The sequence below is a fragment of the Marmota marmota genome, unplaced genomic scaffold, assembly GCF_001458135.2.
Source record: "Marmota marmota marmota unplaced genomic scaffold, marMar, whole genome shotgun sequence".
Taxonomy (NCBI): Eukaryota; Metazoa; Chordata; class Mammalia; order Rodentia; family Sciuridae; genus Marmota; species Marmota marmota.
In genome coordinates this window covers 16,055,493-16,075,621 of record NW_026000168.1, presented here as the reverse complement: position 1 = coordinate 16,075,621, position 20,129 = coordinate 16,055,493, and the positions used below count along the sequence as shown (strand labels likewise).

General features: G+C 42.8%; 1 protein-coding gene across 4 annotated transcripts in view; it reads left to right on the top strand.

Moving 5' to 3' along the window:
• Tamm41 (TAM41 mitochondrial translocator assembly and maintenance homolog) overlaps positions 1-18,290 on the top strand; it is a 48,068-nt gene extending 29,778 nt beyond the window's left edge. For all 4 annotated transcript variants that reach the window (XM_015495031.2, XM_048787127.1, XM_048787126.1 and 1 more), the window contains 3 exons: positions 5,828-5,993; positions 7,354-7,416; positions 17,074-18,290. In XM_015495031.2, coding sequence (XP_015350517.1) covers positions 5,828-5,993; positions 7,354-7,416; positions 17,074-17,150 — 306 coding nt within the window. In that variant the 3' untranslated portion in view covers positions 17,151-18,290. The remainder of the gene's footprint in view (positions 1-5,827; positions 5,994-7,353; positions 7,417-17,073) is intronic.
• The last annotated feature ends 1,839 nt before the right edge of the window (positions 18,291-20,129 follow it).

The window sequence follows — 20,129 nt, the reverse complement described above, 5'->3', positions numbered from 1 at the left end:
TTTTTTTTTTTTTTTTTTTTTTTTTCTTTCTTTTTTTCCTGTTTCCTCAGGTTTTTCTGTTCAGCTTTCTGGAAGAATCTTTCAAGATTGATTGTTTAACTTTTCTACTGAATTTCCAGGTCCCATTGGAGACTCTTTTTTATGACACCCTATTCTTGCTTTATTAATGCATCATCTCTTCCTCAATTCTTTAATGATCTTTATCATAATTTTGAAGTTTTTTTCTTGTTCCCTTTATTTGTCTTTCTTAGTTCCTTTCATTCGCTCATCTATTGTATTAGAGGTCTTCCTCAAATATCTGGATGCTTTTCCTGGCCTCTTTTTAAAAAGTGAAGCACTAAAATGAAGACTGAGAGTTCCTTGTGACAGATAGGGTACACCAGCTGATGGGCTTCATATAGAATCATATTCCAAGTACTTGGCTATTTTATTAGAGGACCCCAAATGTCAGTATCTGTAGAATTTCTTCAGAGAGACATCTAGAGGACAGTGAAGGGTTATATTTCTACATGCCAACTTTTCTAGAAACTGAGCAAAAGAAAAGGATTGGAATTTCCTTTAGTACAAAGCTAAGCTTATTCAAACTCCTCCCTGTGATCTGCAAAAGCAGATGTATGATTTAGTTTTTAGTTGGTTTTGTGTCCAAGGTATTTATAAAATAAATAAAAATTTGTTTTAGTTGCAGTTGGACACAATATCTTTATTTTATTTTTGTGTGGCGCTGGGGATCGAACCCAGCACCCTGCACGTGCTAGACGAGCACCCTGCCGCTGAGCCACAACCCCATCCCAAAAACGAAATATTTTTTTAAAATATAAATAAATAAATAAAATTAAAAGGTATTGTGTCCAACTACAACTAAAAAATAAATATTAAAAAAATCTGGGCAAGGGATGCTAAGGGATCTGTATCTTTGTGTCCAACTACAACTAAAAAATAAATATAAAAAAAATCTGGGCAAGGGATGCTAAGGGATCTGTATCTGCAACCCTACCTCCTGCTGATCAGGGTCATTTGCTCCTGTTGATATATAAGCACCTCATTTCCTGGACTTTCAGCACGGAATTCTAAAGTGATCCATCGGAATTCTAAAGTGATCCATCGCAGTCCTAACTTTAAGTTTAGTGAGATATTTGCTGTGTCTTGGGAGAAGCCATCCTCCTCTGAGAACTGGGACCTTTAAATCCATAGATCTAGAGTTTTGAGATGAGACATACTGATTCCCAGGTGGTCATTGGAGGTGATGTTAAGCAGGTCACTCGGTTCCCAAACCTATGTCTCTGACAGTTGGAATGATATTATGCAGTGGTCATTAATTTAGGACATCTACTACACCATCCCCACAGGGTATCATTGCCAAACTGGTGCCTTAGCTGTTCCTTGGTATCTGTCATAGACCTTTTCAATGTGACCTGCTAAAATTTTAAGCCAGAAAATTATTTGTTGTGTGGGGCAAAAATTGTCCCCCTTTGAGAACCATTGTTCCACTGGGTGGTAGTACAGTGGAGCCGTGATCTGGTGCCCACTGCTGTCCCTCCACTCCTCCTTTTCTCTAAAGTGAGCCCCGTGAGTTCTGTCACATAGTATACCATGTTGATGAATCTGAGCCCCATGCAGTGGTACTGGCTAGATTCTGTGGACAGGAAAGGTAAAAAGCTGTCATCCTCTCCTCTCTTTTGGTATTGGGTGTGAACATTTTTCTCTGTTCTGCCTCTAGAACCTAAGGTGGCCCAGCACATCACTGTGCTTCTGTCTTAATGGTGAGAGACATGAGATGCCCTAAGTTAATGTCTTCTCTAGAGAAGATGTCCCAGCATTTAGGGATCAAGACTACTTGACCCGCCAGGCACTGTGACACATACCTGTAATCCCAGTGGTTTACAAAGCTGAGGCAGGAGGATGGTGAGTTCAAAGCCCGCCTCAGGAAATTAGTGAGGCCCTATCTCTAATAAAATACAAAAAGGTCTGGAGATGGGGCTCGGTGGTTAAGTGCCCCTGGGTTCAATTCCCAATACCAAAAAGAAAAAAAAGATTATTTGACCTCTAAAAATCTCACCTAGGTGGTAGGCTCTGGGAATCTTCATCAGTATCTCAGATCCTCTGGAATGAATCTATCTGCCAAGGCCTCCAGTGTACCTGTTCCTTACAGCTCACCAGGTGACACATTATGTCAGTGATCTAGATCAACATGGTGATGTACCGAATGTCCAAATAAACTGGCTTCCTTCAAGTATAACAGAGGGGGGGATTTCTAGCTGTGAGGCAAACCATAAAGTGTACTGTTTTCTGTCCCATGAGGGAGAGCTGATTCTGATCCTCTGACCTAATTGAGATGGAGAAAAGTGCACTCATTCACTATGTCTGTGATCCCAAACACATTCTCATAGTTTTATTGATCTTCTTTTAGAAGATTTACCACATCTGGCATAGCAGATGCTGTTGTGGTTCCTACTTGCTTGAGTTTGTAACAGAGTCTGCTGAAACCCACCTGGCTCTATTTTGTTTTGTAAGGGCCACACTTAATGGGGATATAATGGGGTCCATCAATCCTTGTGTTTGTCAGGATTCTCCAGAGAAACAGAACAGAGAGAGAGAAAGAGAGAGAATGAATGTGTGTGTGTGTGTGTGTGTGTGTGTGTGTGTGTGTGTGTAGGGAGAGAGAGAGAGAGAGAGATTGATTTTAAGAGATTGGCTCATGAGTTGTGGGATCCAGTGAGTTCTTTTTTCCATTACTAGGGATTGAACCCAGGGATGCTCTGCCCCTTAGCTACATCCCCAGCCCTTGTTATTTTATTTTGAGACAGGGTCTCCTGACATTGTTGAGGGCTGGCCTCAGCCTCTCAAGTCACCAGAATTATAGGCATATGCTACCGTGCCTGATGAGGTCTGGCAAGTTCTGAGTTTTGAGACCCAGGGAGGAGTCAGCCTTGCAGCCTTGAGTCTAGAAGCAGAATTCCCGGGGTTGGGAGAGAGAGACTTTAGCCTTTTCTCTTAAGTCCTTCAACTGATTGGATGAGGCCTATCCATAATCACAGAGGGTAATCAACTCTACTCAAAGTTGACTGATTTAAATGTTGTTTGCATCTTAAAAATACCTTCCACTCAACATCTAGACTGGTGTTGAACTCAGCAGCTGAACACTACAGCCCAGCCCAAGGAAACACAAAATTAGCCACCACATCCTTGAGGGCTGCAGCTGGTACTAATCACTGCCATCTCTCCCGGGGTGATGTTTTATTTTTTCTTTACTCTTTTGGCCAGCAGAGAGAGTGTCAACTTCAGAGACTTCCACTTGGTCTTCTGCACTGTGGCAGCTCCAGAATTCCATCTTGGAGTCTGCCTGCGAGGACCACCCCTGGCACCAGTTGTGTAAGGTCCAGATTGGGTAGATTTGCTAAAAAAGGCTTCTGATCCTGCGGTGGTGCTTGGGAGCCAGAGGGCCCCTCAGAGTTGTCCCAGCTTGACTCAGAGGCTAGGCCTTTGTACTCTTGCATTGTCCAGTTATTGGATACAGGCAACTCCCTTTGGCTGGAGACAGTTCTAAGAAGGACTCCGGGAGGGGGACTTGGCTGACTTTCCCAGTACCTTGGTCCACCTCAGATCCGGGTGGTGTGCCACAGTGTCCACTATCACAGGACTCTGTCTGCTTTTTTAAACATGAGTTTTATTGATGTATTTTTTATGTAACATAAAATTGAACCCAGAGGCACTGTACCACTGAGCCATGCCCACCACCCTTTTTTATTTTTTATTCTGAGACAGGGTCTTGCTAAGTTGTCCAGGCTGGCCTAGAACTTGAGATCTTCCTGCCTTAGCCTCCTGAGTCGCTGGGATTATAGTTGTACACAAATTCATTGGCCTTTATTATATTCACAGAGTTATGCAGCCATCACCACAGTCTAATTTTAGGACATTTCCATCACTCTGTACAGAAACCCATACCCATTAGTAATCCCCAGCTTTCATCTCTCCCAGGCAACTGTTAATCTACTTTCTGTCTCTATGGATTGGCCTACTCTTCATATAAATGGACACTTCATATAAATGGAATCATACAGTATGTAGCCTTTTTTATATCTACTTTTAAAATGTATTTTGACTTTCACAACTTAACTGCTTTCACTTTCACACTTTAATGAGAATCTAAAAATAAAAAGAATCATTTTACCAATTTATTTGAACATGTCACCTAATAATTTTTCTTTAAATACAATTTCAAATAAAAATTCCAGTGCATTCTTTTCCTCAAGAGAAAGCATTGGCAAACACTATTTTCTAATTCCTCACATTACTCAAGCCATTTTGGCATTTCTAAAATTCCTAGAATCTATATTTCATTGCCAAAGCATAACTTAAATATAATATCCTTTTGACCTATTTCAATATATGGCTCCAAAACAAGAATCTATGAAAATCATTTATAGGATATTCTATAGAAATATGAACTTTTTTTGTCATCTGTATAGCCAATGCTACGTAAAGGTGGAACCTATGAATGTAGAACAATCCTATTAATAAATATGAGGTATTTAGATTTTGTAAAAAACACTTGTGTATCTTTAATGGAGCCACTAATGGCATTTCCTTCTTCTTTGCATAGATTTTTTTTTTTAATTTTTTATTGTTGGTTGTTCAAAACATTACATAGTTCTTGATATATCATATTTCACACTTTGATTCAAGTGGGTTATGAACTCCCATTTTTACCCCGTATACAGATTGCAGAATCACATCAGTTACACATCCACTGATTTACATATTGCCATACTAGTGTCTGTTGTGTTCTGCTGCCTTTCCTATCCTCTATTATCCCCCCTCCCCTCCCCTCCCCTCGCCTCTTCTCTCTCTGNTCAGATGTGTATAAGAGACAGGCTTGGGGCAGCATTGCTGATTCTCCTCTTGGCAGGCAAGCAGTGTTTACATGTAGACTTTCTAAAAATGTAATTCCATGAAGCACAGTAAAGTGTAATGGTGAAGCTGGTCTGGTCACAGTCCTTTGACTACCTTTTGATTCAGTGGTTTCCAGGAAGAGTCTAATGTGTAGTTTCGTATGTTTTATTCATGTATCTTTCACAGTGTACTTTAGAACTCATTAGGAATAGAGCCACTCACATTGCTCACTCTTATTTACCAAGTGACAACAGCTAAGTTATATTGATTCATTTATTCATTCCCTCATTCACCCAGTATATTTCGAGTACCTACTAAGTGCCAGGAGATTAAAAGTGAATATTAGTCTTCCTCATCAGTATATTCCTGCAGTTTGTGAAGTCCAACGTGGTATGTAAAAGTCTATAAGGACAAGAGGCACAAATTCGTGTGATCCAGTGATGTTAACTCAAGGCCTCATTTAACATGGGAAGATGATCTAAGTGCCCTGGTTTTATAGGTATTTGTTACCTGTAGCCCACCTTTTGTAACCACTAGAGACAAATAGAAATTTTAACTGAAAGTCAGAAACTCATCCTTAAAAGAGGCTTCTCTTCTTTTCTTTTGTCAAAATAGAATATTATAGGAAAAGAATTGTTCTTTTTGAAGGGACTTGGGACTCTAAACACAAAGACATTGAGTTTCAGAAAGAAGAGAATTTCCCTAGCATGCTGCCTAGGTTAGGTGTGGGTGCTTATTGTTTGTGTGATTTGATTTGATTTTACTTTATTTTTAACAGAAGAAAAAAACCCACTTAATTACATATGTATGCATGGGAGCCCCACATAATATGAGATCCCTGTTTTTGTTATTTTAAATAGAAGCCATGTGTCTCTGAATATTTATAGAATTCAAAGCACTTCCATAGACATCATCTCTCTCTTTCTTCCCCCCTCAGATAGATAAAAGCCCAGAAGGACAATTCACTCAGCTGATGACATTGCCCAAAACCTTACAGCAACGAATAAATCACATTATGGATCCTCCAGGAAAAAACAGAGATGTGGAAGAAACTTTACTCCAACTTGCTCATGATCCTGACTGTGGTGATGTGGTGCGGCTGGGTATGTTTGTGTTTGAGGCGAGGAAGTGCTAGCTATAGTTAAAGCAGGCCTTGTGTACAGTGGAGATGTATTATTTCTTCCTTCTTCCCCAGGAGATTGAGAGAGAGATTGCCTCAGGGAAGAAGAAAAGCTCCAACACTTTCGGGTTTTTCCCAATCTACATTTTCATTGGCTTGAAATAAGGTGGTGGAAATCCTTTTTCAGATTTCTATATCCCAAATCACTGTCAAAGGGAGAAGACGCACTGCTTTTGGTCCCAAGAGCATAACTTCTAGAAGTTGTTTAAAAGATGGGCCTGTGTTCTCCATGGTGGTCTAAGAAGGAAGGAGACTGGTGACATTTTTAATGTTTTCATAATATCACACCAGCTGGGACACAGCTCTCCCCAGCCACCTCCCACTGGATGTGTCTCAGTCTGTGTTCAGCAGGTTCCTTTTGGCATGGCCCACATTTCACAGCATCATCCCCAGGGCCTCCCCAATTGTCAGAAAAAATCAGAAACTTCAGAGATCTACTTCCCCAGAGGTGGTAAAGGTAATTTACGAGGTCAGCCAGTAAAGAAATAATTACAAATTGAGAATGTCTGTCAAATGAGTGCCTCCTCTTCGTATCATTTATTGAGCTTTTAGTGAGCCCTCCCAGGTGCAGGCCTCCCTGCTAGATGTAATTCACAATCACAGTGCTGAACACTGCTGTCCTGGGTGGCTCCTCGCTCTCCAGCAGGACCTGCCCAGGTTTTCAGAGCACACATTTTTATGCTCCCTGCTGCAAAGTTCTGAGGCCCATTGTTGTTGTTTGTTTTAACGTGTCCTAGTAACAGTCTGACCTCTGCTGCTGCTTTGAAGGGATGGAAGACTTGTACTGTGGCTCCTCACTTGAATACACTCTACATGTGTTTTCATGATGGGGAGTTTTCTCCTAGATTAAAAAAAAAAAAGAAAAAGAAAACATACACACACAAAAAAAACCTTGGGTTTTTTTTGTTTGTTTGTTTTATTTTGATCTTTTCACATTTTGAAATTGAAAACCAAAAACCTTACATGGACTGAAATTAGTAAAATGGCCTTTGAGGGTTCCCTGCCCTCCATCTCTTGTTTTAAGGTGAGGTGGCCTGGACCCAGAGCAGTTCAGTCATTTGCCTGAGCTCACACAGCTGGGCAGTGCCAGAGCTGGCCCCTCCAGGGTCCTGGCCCTCAGTCCTGATGCCCTTTTCACTGCCACTCTGTGGCAGCAGAAGAGCTGGATTTGCTGCTTTTACTGGATAACTAGAAAGAATATTCAGTTTCAGGTTTTAAAACTGTTAAGATAACTAACATCTGTTTTCAGTTTTCTTGGTGTCCTATTTGTTTTTTTCTCACAGGGCTTTCAGCAATCGTGAGACCTTCCAGTATAAGACAGAGTACCAAAGGCATTTTTACTGCTGGTAAGAACTTTAGGAAATCCATATGGCCACACCAGCTGGGTTGAGTGGCCTTAGTGCTCCTGGTTAAAACCAAAATACGACTAACTTTCCCTGTGTATTGGTGAAAGGCTGAACTCTGAGTGTCACACACTGAGATGTTTAGTAACATAAAAACAGGCCCAGGAGCAGTGTCGTCTGGTAGCTCAAAAAAGCCACACCAGTTGAGGTGCTGTCAAATGTCTCGACAGCTCCTTCCTGGCAGGGCTTCGTTCCTTATGATTTTATACTTATCGCAGTTCCACATACAGAACATTGTAAAACAGCAGTCCCCTGCACTCCCGCCCCTTCTTCCCCCTCTTCAGAGACAACTAATTCCAGGTCTCTTGAGTTATTTTTGTTTTTATTGCCATTTCTGAGAATAATGAGTTTCTCTTGCTCCTTCAGTGTTTATCTTCAGGTCCAATCTATTGGTGTCTCACTATGGGGGATCAGAATTCAACTCCTGCATCCACCCTCACCGTGCTTACCCTCTTGGTTGTCTCCATCCTAAAATACTTGTAGTTTCACCAAGTCAGCATTTAGCATTTAACTTTTTTCCATGGGGGTAAATGGGTACTAGGGATCAAACCAAGGGGCACTTTACCACTGAGCCACATCCCCAGCCCTTTTTATTTCTTATTTTGATACAAGGTCTCACTGAGTTGCTTAGGGCATTCTTAAATTGCCCAGGCTGACCTTGACCTCACATCCTCTTGCCTCAGTCTCCTGAGAGCAGGAATTACAGATGTGCCCACCACACCCAGCTGGCATTTAACATTGTTATGAGCTACGTGATATCTTTTCCTCCCCTGCAGTGGAGAGTGTCTCCACCTGTTCTTTTGTCTTTTGTGGGAATTCAGTGTCACTGTGTCTCATGTCTTTCACTTTGTTAGTGTACGTACCCATTTTGGTGAAGCACACGATCCAGTGATTTCCTGAGAAAGGGTGCATAGGATACAAAGTTGGGGGCTATGCATGGCTGAAAATTTCTTTGTCTACCCTCACACACGATTAATACTTAAGTTGGGTATCAATTAAAAATCATCTCTCTTTAGAATTAGAAATTCTAGTCTTTAGAATTCTGAGATCATTGCTGCCATATCTTCTCACTTCAAGACACTGTTGAAGTGCAAAGCCATTGATTCTTAATCCTTGACGCGTGCATGTTCTTTCTGGAAGACCATTAGGTCTTCATTTTTTTCCCAAGGCTTTTAAATCTCTCAGTGATGTGCTTTGATATAACTCTGTTTTTGTCAGTTTGGAAACTTCAGAATATAAGAAAAAATTCTTTCATTCTTTCTATGATTTTCTCCCATCTGTTTTATTCTCTTTCTAGAACTCCTTTTCTTCAGGTATTGGACTCCCAGACTAGTACTTGAATTTTCTTTTTTGCAGTCATGGGGATTGAACCCAGGGGCACTCTACCACTGCACATCCCCAGCTCTTTTTATTTATCTTTTTTTTTTTTTTTTTAGAGACAAGGCCTTGCTAAGTTGCTGAGGCTGGCCTGGAACTTGTGGTCCTCCTGCCTCAGCCTCACAAGCTGCTGAGGTCACAGGTGTGCGTCATTGCGCCCAGCGGAGTTTTCTTTCTTTTGTCTCCTGTGTGTTACCTCTTTGCTTTTTTGCTAATTTCTGGGGAGATTTTCTCAACTTTAGTTTCCAATCTTTCTGTTAAGTTTTTGTTCTGTCTTTTTGTTTTGTGTGTGTGGTGCTGGGATGGAACCTGGGCGTCCCACATGCCAGACGAACGCCCTACCACTGAGCCACATCCCCAGCCCTCACATTTTTCACTTCCAGCTCTTTTTTTATTCTCTGAATGTTCCCTTTTATTGTTATTGTTGTTGTTTTTTGTTTACATCCTGTTCTTGTGTTATGGCCTTAAACATTTGAACATATCCTTAGATATTTCCATGTTTTCCCTCCAAAGTGACCATATTGATTCATAGTCCCACAAGCACTGTGTGAGAACTTGCTCTTCTCCCCATTCTTCCCAACGAACGATTGGCTTTCCTTCTTCAGTCTTTCTTCATCTTGACTGTTGATCACCTCTCACGTGCTAGCTACTCCAGATATAGAAGCAAACACAGCACTGTCCTGCCTTCTAGGGCCTCGGAATCTAGAGGATACAGATGTATTAATAGAAACTGGTAATCTTGGGTGCAAATGTGACTGAAGTAGCCCCAGAAAGGGCTCCCTGCATTTGTGATCTCCTGGGCACTGGTTGGTCTTTCAGTGTCTTCCAGCCCAGCTGCCTGGGTGCCCATTCAACATTTGGGCCTCAGGATATAGCATCGCCTTCCTGAACTTCTAGAAAGATTCGGTACCATTTATGCTTAATGTATTGAAGTAAGGATCTTCCTACCACTTGGGGGTGCAAAACTTTGCAATTCAAATTAAGATAATCATTTAATCTATGTTCTTGCTAGTTTATCCTGGCAAGACTACAGGTGAGGTGCTTTTGTTTGCTTGAGTGATTCAGGCTGTTAATTAAGGATTTGCATGATCGCCACTCCCTTGCCATGATCCTTCTCGAGTAAGGCTTGACGATTTGTTTTCTTGATCTTGGCTTTCTATGCTATAAGGAATATTAGAATTATTATTATTATGTTTTTTAGTTGTGTCAATAGTGTGGTTATGGGGTTTTAAAAGACCATTTTCTTCCAGAGATAACATACTAAAATATCTGTGGATAAAATGTCACACTGCCTGGCACTGGCCTCAAAATAAAGCATGATAAAGAGAAGTGAATAAGGACTGAATGACACAAGATTAGCCTTGAGCCGATATGTTGTTGTAGTGAGTGGGGAAATGTGGAGATCTGTCATACTATTCTGTGTGGTGGTTTTTGTTTGGAGTTTTTTGTTTTCTTGGTGTATTTGTTTGGTACTGGGGATTGAACCCAGGAATGCTTAGCCACTGAGCCACATCCCCAGCCCTTTTTATTTTTTATTTTGAGACAGGGTCTCACTAAGTTGCTGAGGCCAGCCTCAAACTTGAAATCCTCCTGCCTCAGCTTCCTGAGTTGCTGAGGTTACAGGCATGTGCCACCATTACAGGCTCTGGGGTTTTTTTTGTTTGTTTGTTTGTTTGTTTTTTTCAGTAAGCTTGATTTTTTTCTCTGATAAAAGATTTCAAAAGTTCCATCATCATCATGATCTCTTGATACCTCCAGCCTGGAATGAGACTGATCCAGCCTCTTTTGCTTATTCTTTCTCTTTGCCAGCAGGGGACAGTGGGTCGCAGAGCCTGCAGCCCAGATTCCCTGGTGTCCCCTGGGGGTGTGGATGCTGCTTCCCCTGAGCACTTATTTGCTTCTCTTTCACTTCTAAGAATGCCACATTGCACCGTGGAAGTAGAGCAACAGAGAGTATGTAACCTGGCTCTGAGGCTGCAGAAACTGGAGAATGGCGAACACCTCTTCAAATTCTGTGGGTCTCCCTACGTTGCACTGTGGTTTCTGTTTATGGCAGTCGTGGGCTATGATGAGGTGCCGAGTGCAATGCCAGGGACAGGGGCTGGTGAGCCCCAGAGGCTAGCATTCACATCATGACCTCTGTGACTTGAGCCACTTGCTTAATTTTTGTGATTTCTAATTTCACAGAAATAATTATGCCTGTCTTACTAGGTTGTGAAAATCTCTTCTTAAGACGTTAAGGTAGTTAGTCCCCATCTTCCCTCCCTGTGCAGCCTTCTACTCCTACAGGGGTAGAAAGGAAGAGTTCGTCTTCCCCTTAGCTAGAATTCCGCTAAGTCTGGGGAGACAGCTAACCAAAGGGGCTAAGCTTGGGGTCAGAAGACATTAGTTTGAGGTTCTAGTTGTTTGTTTCTTCATTGTTTAACCTTGGTATGTTAATGATCCTGTCTCCTGTAAAACAGAGATACCAATACCCACCTCACAGGGAGTTCTGAGGCCTAAAAAGGCGTCTAGTGTGTCACCCAGTACCAGGTGGGTGCTATATAAATGTCACTCTTCCTAGAAAGAAATGGAAATCAGACATCTGTAACCAGCTGAGAGGATTGTGCATCTAGTATATTCTGTTAGAGGACATGGTAGTGTATTCTCATATAGTCTGACACTCTCTCACAGTTCTTTTGAAATTTCCTGAACATTGGATACACCCATGTTCAAGTGTGAGAACAGAAATGCTTCCAAAGCTAAGCACTGCTGGGTTTTTTTCCCTTTTTCCTGGGAGTTTCTTGTTTAGAAAATAATATCAACTTCTCCTAGACCAGGCTGTTAGTAGACTAGTGTCCTTCTCATCAAGGTCACAGGTCAGCAGCTAAAGCCAGTCAGCTCAATACTGTAAAAGACTGTGGCCTCCTCATACCTGCCTCTCTGCCTGTCATGGTGGCAGCAGATGGTGTCACTTCTCAATTTGGTGATGAAAAAATACGGGAAGAGAGGGAGAGGAGGGGTAAGACCCAACTCAAGTTTCTGGCTTGGGCGGCAGAGGCTGCTCTCTAAGCTGGAGGAGGCTCTGAGTCTGGTCTCAAAGTCTTGCTTTGTTTTCCATCTGGCTTTGGACAGTCAGACTAACTTCTGGGTCAGATACCTCTTTACCACTTCAGCTTCAAAAGATTCAAGTGAATTAACAAGGCAGGTTTGGTCTTGTTCCTGAAGAGATTCTGGAATGCCTCAGTTGATCCTCTCCAGCCCTTTCCTAAAACACAATAGAATGTCACCATTTTCTCTCTGATTTCTTAAAACTAAAGTGTTTCTTCCAATTTTTTTTTACTTCAAATTTAAACAAAAACGTGAAAATTTTTTCTTCCAATGCTTTTTTTTTTTTCAGTACTATATATTGAACCTTGACACCCTCTCCCACTAAGCTACACCCCTCGCCCTTTTGATTTTATTTTGAGACAGAGTCTTGCTGAATTGCCAAGACTGGCCTGGAACTTGTAACACCTCTGCCTCACACTCCCAGGCACTGGGGTTATAGGTGCACACCACTCACCATGCCGTGCTGAAAGTTCTTAGAAAAAGTTGTACTTTTGCCTCAGGAGAAATTTTCTTTGTAGGTATGTCTGGCTGTGGTTGGAAATTAATGGGAAGAGTGTAGGGGACTTCCTGATTTGCTCCCTAAAAATCTAAATATAGAATTATAGGAATATAGAGACCGGTCATCCTAGTCATATCTCTGGCTCACAGTGTTTTATGGAAATTTTGTCTGTCAGGGACCCTTCTACTTAAGGCCACACAGAGGTCTTCCATGTTCATTAATTTTGCTGCAGGTCACTGAAGTAGGCTGGACCTCAGCATAAGAGATGCCTCGGGAACCCAATGTTGATGGAGATTTCTGTGTTCTTCCCAGGCAAAACCCCATTCTGCAGCACTAATCCATATCGTAATGGCTAGCCTGAGCATCTCACTGCAGAGGATGGATGCTTCTAAGGGGACATTGCACCATTGTTGAGCAAGGAGCATAAGACAGAGCCAAGTTTCTCTCTCACCAGGCTCTCTTCTCTCAGAGACCATCTAAAAGGGTTCTGGGGAGTCATAGAATTCCTAAATCACTACCCTTTTCTCTAGAAAGAAAGCAGAAACAAAGAGCAAGCTTAATTCAGGCTCAGTAGGATCCTGTGGATTGTAAGCTCTGTGAGGTCAGAGACCACCCGCCGTCCATGCCAACACCCCCAACAGCTTGCCCAGTATGCACAGCAGCATGAGTGCCCAAGGACTCTCCCGCTTCCCCCACAGGCACTGCTTCCCAAGGCTCTGCACCAGCCTGACTCTCAATGCCATGGTTCTGTTTTGCTCATTCTGGAGCTTTATGAAAATATGTGCTCTTTTGCATCTTCACTCCTCATTAGTCCACAGAACATCAGGCACACCATGTGGTTGGGAGCGACAGGAGTCCATTCATTCCCATTGCAGCCTTCCCGGTACATCCACCCTACTGTTGATGGACACTTGGGCGGTTTGCAGTCTGGGACTATGACAGTGCAGCTGTGCATGTTTTTGTACTGATCTTCTGGTGAGCATGCGCATGCATTTTGGTCAGGTGTATACTCCAGGAGAATTTCTAGGTCTCAGAGCATGTGAAGGTTCAGTGTTAATAAATAACAAATAGTTGTCCAGCTTTACAGTTCCGCTAGCAGAGTTCCTGTTGCAGCACCCGCTGGCCAGAACTTGATAGTGTATGTTCTTTCCAGTAAGTAGGTATTGGTACCGTCTTGGGGTTTAATTTACATTTTTCTGATGACGAAGCAAGTTGAGCATTTTTTTTTTATGTATATATATTTTACTTGTAGGAGGAACACAATACCTTTATTTATTTATTGTTATGTGGTGCTGAGGATCAAACCTAGTGCCGCACATGAGATAGGCAGGTGCTATTCCATTGAGCTATAACCCCAGCCCTTGGCATTTTTTTAATGCTTATTTGGATATCCTCTTTTGAGAAATATCTAGTCTAGTCTTTGGCCCATTTTTCTATTGAGTTGTATGCCTTTTTCTTCCTGAATTTTATACATAGTCTTTATTAAAAGTCATTTATTTATTTGTTTACTGGTGTTAGAGATTGTACCTAGGGCCTCACATGCCAAATATTTGCCGTACCACCGAGCTACAGCCTACATGTCCAGTATATGTTATATATGTAATGCGAAAATCTCCCACTCTGGGGATTATCACTTCACCCTATTAATGATATCTTTTGGTGAAAAGAAATTCTTAATTTTGCTTACTCTGGTTTATCAACTTTGTTCTTTATGGTTAGCAGGTTTTTTGTGAAATTTTGGTCTATTTCAAATACAGGGAGTTTAAGTCCTCCACTTTTTTTTTTTTTTTTTAGAGAGAGAGAGTTTTTTAAAAATATTTATTTTCAGTTTTCGGTGGATACAACATCTTTATTTTACTTTTATGTGGTGCTGAGGATCGAACCCAGCACCCTGCGCATGCCAGGCAAGCACGTTACCGCTATATCCATTACCGCTATAGCCCTATCCCCAGCCCCAAGTCCTCCACTTTTGTTGAAATTGAAATATTAAGGCAGAAAGTGCCCTTTTTCTAATCTGTTGGGTTTTTTTTTTTTTAATATTTATTTATTTATTTATTTTTCGGCGTACACAACATCTTTGTTTGTATGTGGTGCTGAGGATCGAACCCGGGCTGCACGCATGCCAGGCAAGCGCGATACCGCTTGAGCCACATCCCCAGCCCTAATCTGTTGGGTTTTGACCTTTTGCAAATGTTGGATCCCTTTTCAAATCTGTCTAAACCTCCGAACCCTCTCATGGAAGCACATGTAACACATACATGGTGCACTTCCCTGCAGTTTCAGAGAGTTCTAACTGAGGTCCAAGCTTCCTACGGGCCCTCTTTTAGAACCCCTAACATTTTACGGAAGAGGTAATTGACCAAAAAGCGAGCCTCACCCTGCCATACAGTTTGGCCCAGCCGGGCCTAGAACCCAGGTCTCTGGACTCCTATTCCAGTACTGTTTATAACCCATTTCCCTGCTACAGTCCTTCTGAGAATCTCTGTTTGGCAGAGCCCAGAAGAGAATGTGTTTAGTCGAGGAGGTTTCTGTCCACCAGTAGCAGAAGATGGCTGCATGGTGATGTTCCTCCGCTTTGTGTATTTACCTTAAATGTTTGAGCTCCAAGGAGTCTGTGACTAAGCTTCCTGAAGGTGAGCTGGGAATTATCATGGTCTGTGCATCTGCCTCGAGCCGTGACTCAGCGCCCTGGGGTTGCTGCATTGAACCTCGCAGTGTGCAGCTAAGTCCCTGCATTCTGCTCCAGTTCCTGGTTAGTTCTGGCTGTAATTTTAAAAAAGTGCCTTATGTAATAAGTTACGGCCTCTGTTCTCAAGTGGGTGAGGTCTACCAGAATGGTTGCTCCAGGGAGAAAATTAAAAAGGGTGGAAGCAGAGAAAGGAGCTGTGAGCTTCTTGTCGGCCTATGTCAGTTCACAAGTAATTACCCAGTAGACGGACCAGGCCACAGGAGCCAGAGTTGTTAATAATTTTACCTGTACCTGTGGCTTTCTCCCTGTCACTGCCCACAGTAACTCCTTCAAAGGTTCTCAGTGAGCCAGGTACAGCACCGCATGCCTGTAATCCCAGTGACTTGTGAGGCTAAGGCTGGAGGATCGCAAGTTTGAGGCCAGCCTCAAGAACTTAGCAAGACCCTGACTCGAAAAAAAAATTTTTTTTAAATTGTTTAAAGAGCTGGAGATGTAATTCAAAAATATGTAGGATTCTAAGCAGACTAGGCAGTATACAGGGGGCAGAGCCAGGTATTTTAAAGAGATCACTCAAACCCCAATACCAGGCATGTCTGGAATGAATCCTGTTACCTTGTCAGCATGCTCACAAGCACACTGCTGAGGATGTGCATTCCAGACTCACAGCACGATCATTGTGTACATCTAAGAGTGAAAAAGATTATTGGGTTCTTTGGGCCACACACACCCCGAATGATATCACTCTCCACATGAAAGAAGTCAAGTCCATGGTAACATCCCAGAGTAGGAGCCTATCAGATCTGAGAGACAAATAGCATTCCCACTTATTTTATCCCATTTTATGTGTTTCCCCTGAGCGCCCCCCAGAGCAGCTCTTCTGTCTCATCATGTAGTTATGATTAAGTCATCAAGGGTGCTAGAGGGTCAACTATCTGAATAAGGTGCATTTGTTCTTACATTTCAAAAGCATTTATTGAGCACCTGCTATGTGCTGCAGGGTGTTGTACTATACAATGGTGATGCAGAAATTTATAGGACAAGGTCCCTGTCCTCAAGGAGCTCACAGTCTAGCCGAGGGACGGGTGAGTCCCTTGACAGGCACTATACAGTGGGGTAAGTGCCACTCGGGAGGTGAGCACAGGTGCATGGGACCATCCTGGCATTTCTTGGAGTAGGAATCCTCAAGCAAGTATCAAGTCTACTAGGCAGAAAGTGGTGGGAACAGCAGTTAGGCAGCATACACAGGGACACAGAAGCAGCAAGCTGAGGTGCTTGGAATATAAGCCTGAGAGAGGGAAGGGGCAAGGATGCCCAATCACGTACAGACTTTTTTTTTTTTTTTTTTTTTTTTTTGTACATATAACTGGGGATTGAACTCAGGGGTGCTTTACTCCTGAGTCTTTTTATTTTAATTTTTATTTTTGGGTGCTGGACATCATTTATGCTAGGCCAACACTGTACCACTGAGCTACATTCCCAGCCCTTATTTTTTACTTTGAGACAGGGTTTCACTAAATTGCTGAGGCTGGCCTTGAACTTGGGATCCTCCTGCCTCCGCTTCACAAGTTGTGGGATTACAGGCATGCACCACTGTGCTGGCTGAATTATAGGCTCTTATCTGTGCCTCTCTCTTTTTTAAGAGACCTACCAAATCCAAAGGCTGCCAGCACACTCATAACTCAAAAATTCACTTATCCCAGGGACTCAGGTTTTGTTGGCATCCATATCACTGTTTCAACAGATAGATACCTAAACCAGAATCACTTCCCCCTTACCAGACACAGTGACCTTTGGTAACCTTTCGCTCTCTGGGCTCCCGGAGCATCCCCGTCTGCCCATTACTGCCCCACTTCTAGACAAGTCTTTGATAGAACATCTCTGAACCTCTCTGCACATCCACCCCACCAGCCTCCATTTTCTTACCCTCTCTTCTTTTCTCTTTCAGGCTTGAAGAATTCAGTGATTTACAGTTCACTAAAACTGCACAAAATGTGGAAAGGATGGCTGAGGAAAACATCCTGATTTTGCTTCCTTTTATAAGTGTTATGTATAGATGAATAAAGTGTTTGATCCTTTTTAACAGAACAGTGTTTGTTACCTTGGCCCACTGCGTGAATTTTGAAGAGACTGCTATTTGTCTTCTATTTGACTTTTTTGAAATGTATTCATCAGATATTTACCCAGGTGGGACTCCAAATATGTAAGAGGGCCGAGCAGCCGAAGAAAAGAACCATGAGTCCTGCATTTTGTAGACATTGGAGAGTCGGAGACACGACAGGTGATGTGTGCCCAGATGGACATGCAGCCCAGGAGGATTATAGGCTGGGCAGGTGGAGCTTGGCCTGTCTGCTTCTGTCCATAGTCTCCCTCTTGTTTCCTCTGGCTTTGCCAGCAAGAGCTCTGAGTATCACGAGAGGATTTTTCTGGATTAGGCTTTTTATCTTTTTGTTTTCCACGGTGTGTGACAGAGTGACTTTTGGATGAGGAGCCCGAGACAGAATCGTTTAGGCAACAGGACCCCCATGACAGTTACCTGGACTAACAGGATGGACTCATTCATTCTCTCCAGTCTCTTTCCATCTCTCTGCTGTCCGTCCTTCACAGTGTTGGTGTCTTACTAAAGCTGGCTCCCCTCATAGTTGTGAGAATGCTGGCAACCATTTCCAGGGCTGTCGTTTCCCCGTCCCATTTTGGGGAGACAGAAGATTCTTTTTCAGGACTTATCTTAGAAAAGCAAGAAAGAAAACTTTCCATCAGCCCCCCAGCAAGCCTCTGTTTGTGTTCATGGGCCCTAATTGAGTGACATACTCATTCCTAAGCCATTAAGTGACAGAAGGATGGACCATGCTGACTAGCTCAGGCCTGAGCTCCTTACCCCTCTCCAAGAGGCAGCTTTCCCACAGGCTCTGACTGCGGAGAAGGACTGGACACTTGAATAGAAACTGAGGAGGAAGGGTGTCAAGAAGCAAGCCCGTATCCATCTCATTACATGGATCTGTCCAGTCAAAGCTCAAGATTCTTTTTTTCCTTCACAGCCATGTGACTTTGGATGAGTTATTTAATCTCTCAACAGTTTCACCATCTGGGAAACAGGGATAACATTACAAGATTTCATGAATTGAGAACTAAGATTTATTCATTCTTTGTCATTTGCTGCCATCATCTTTTGTACCATGGTTTTTGTTATTTTCTTCCTTAAAAAGCTAAAAATGATTTCCCACTGCTAATGGGACAAATAAGAATCTTACCTGCCTTGCCGGGTGCAGTGGCACATGTCTGTAATCCCAGCAGCTTGGGAGGCTAAAGCGGGAGGATCGCAGGTTGAAAGCCAACCTCAACAATTTAGTGAAGCCATGAGCAACTTAGCGAGACCCTGTCTCAAAATACAAAAAGGCTGAGGGATGTGGCTCAGTGGTTAAATACCCTGGGTTCAATCCCAGGTACTCTCCCCAGAAGGAAGAATCTTACCAGCCTCATCCACACCCTCTATAATTGGGCTTTATTTTACTTAAACCTTTGCCCCTGTGTCTGATACAGCTTTTTATATCCCCAAGGTAGATACTTTGCAAAGTTGAGAGTGTCAGAATATCAAATCAATTCTACAGATGTGGAATCTGAGACATCTGGAGAGAAGGCAACTGCCTGGGGTCATAACAGGTGAGTGACGTAGCTGGGACTTGAATCCAGGCTCCCAAGTGTCTGTCCCATGCCTTATCCCACACACCCTGCAGCTCTCATGAGAAATGAACACTCAAGTCTTTGTGTTTCTCTGTCCCCTACAAGCATTCTCGTCTTCCTCTTCCTTGATCCAGTTGAAAGGTACATATTATCTAAGTTGGGAGTTATCCAACTGGTACGTAATGATGAGAGGTGAGAGTCCTGTGAGGAAGATGGAGCCCTTTGGCAAGAAGGTAGTGCTTTTTGTTACTGAAGATCCAAGAAAGAAATGTGTTCCCTCTCCAGCTGTGTCCTTGGGCAAGTTGTTTAAAACTTAAGAGCCTCAGTCTCCACATCTATAATGTAGGCATACTCACACCCCTCTGTTAGGGTTGGTGTTAGAATTGTGATAATTCATAATCCATCTAGTGTGGTTCTTGGTACATAGTTAATATTTCTACAAGTATCATAGCTATTCAATTCAAATGGTGAATTTGGATAGCTAGAGGTAATCCCACATTAATCAGAGTCCTGTTAGGAAGAAAGAAACTACCCTAAGTATATCTAGTAGAAGGAATTTAATATAGGGAAGTAGTTATAAAAATACTGAAGGAGCTAATAAGAGAGAAGGGGGGTGCTAAAGGAGGAAGAGAGTCTGTGTGCAGAGAGCAGGGAGCTGCTTACGCCCCTGCGCTAGAGTCTACAGGCCCACACCTAATGCTGTGTTGCTGCCTGTGGTGGTTTAAAAAAACACGTTCTCAAATACTTTGGCCCTCCTTCCATCAGTATGTGGAATTTAATTTTCCTTCCTTGAATATGAGCTGGCCTTAGTGACTTGCTTGTGACAGAATGCAGTAGACAAGATATTATGTGCCTTCTGAAGCTAGATCTCAAGAAAGAGAACAAAAGATAATAAACTTCAGCCTGGCTCTTGGGATGCCTCTTAACACCCTTAACAGCTTCTAAGGCTGCCATGTTGTAAGAAATCCTGGGGCACTCAGCCAGCCAGCTACAGCCGACATCAACTGCCAGGTGAGTGAGTGAGCAAGGCTTTGCCACAACTCCAGCCTCAGCCCCTTTTCTGCAACAGCAGGAGATACCCCAAGCAGGAACCACCTAGCCAAGCCAAATCAGCTCCCCAAAGTCTAAGAAAACAATAATTCTTGAAGTCACTAAGTCTGGGGGAGGTTTGTAGGCAGCCTTAGATAACTGAAATAGTGCCCCCACCACTGCTGGAGATGCCACTGTCAATCACCAGTGCTTGCTGCTGCTGTTGAGTCGACCCTGGGAACTTCTCTCATCCTCCCACCTGATCTCCTGCCACTGTCTCCAATGGGCAGAACT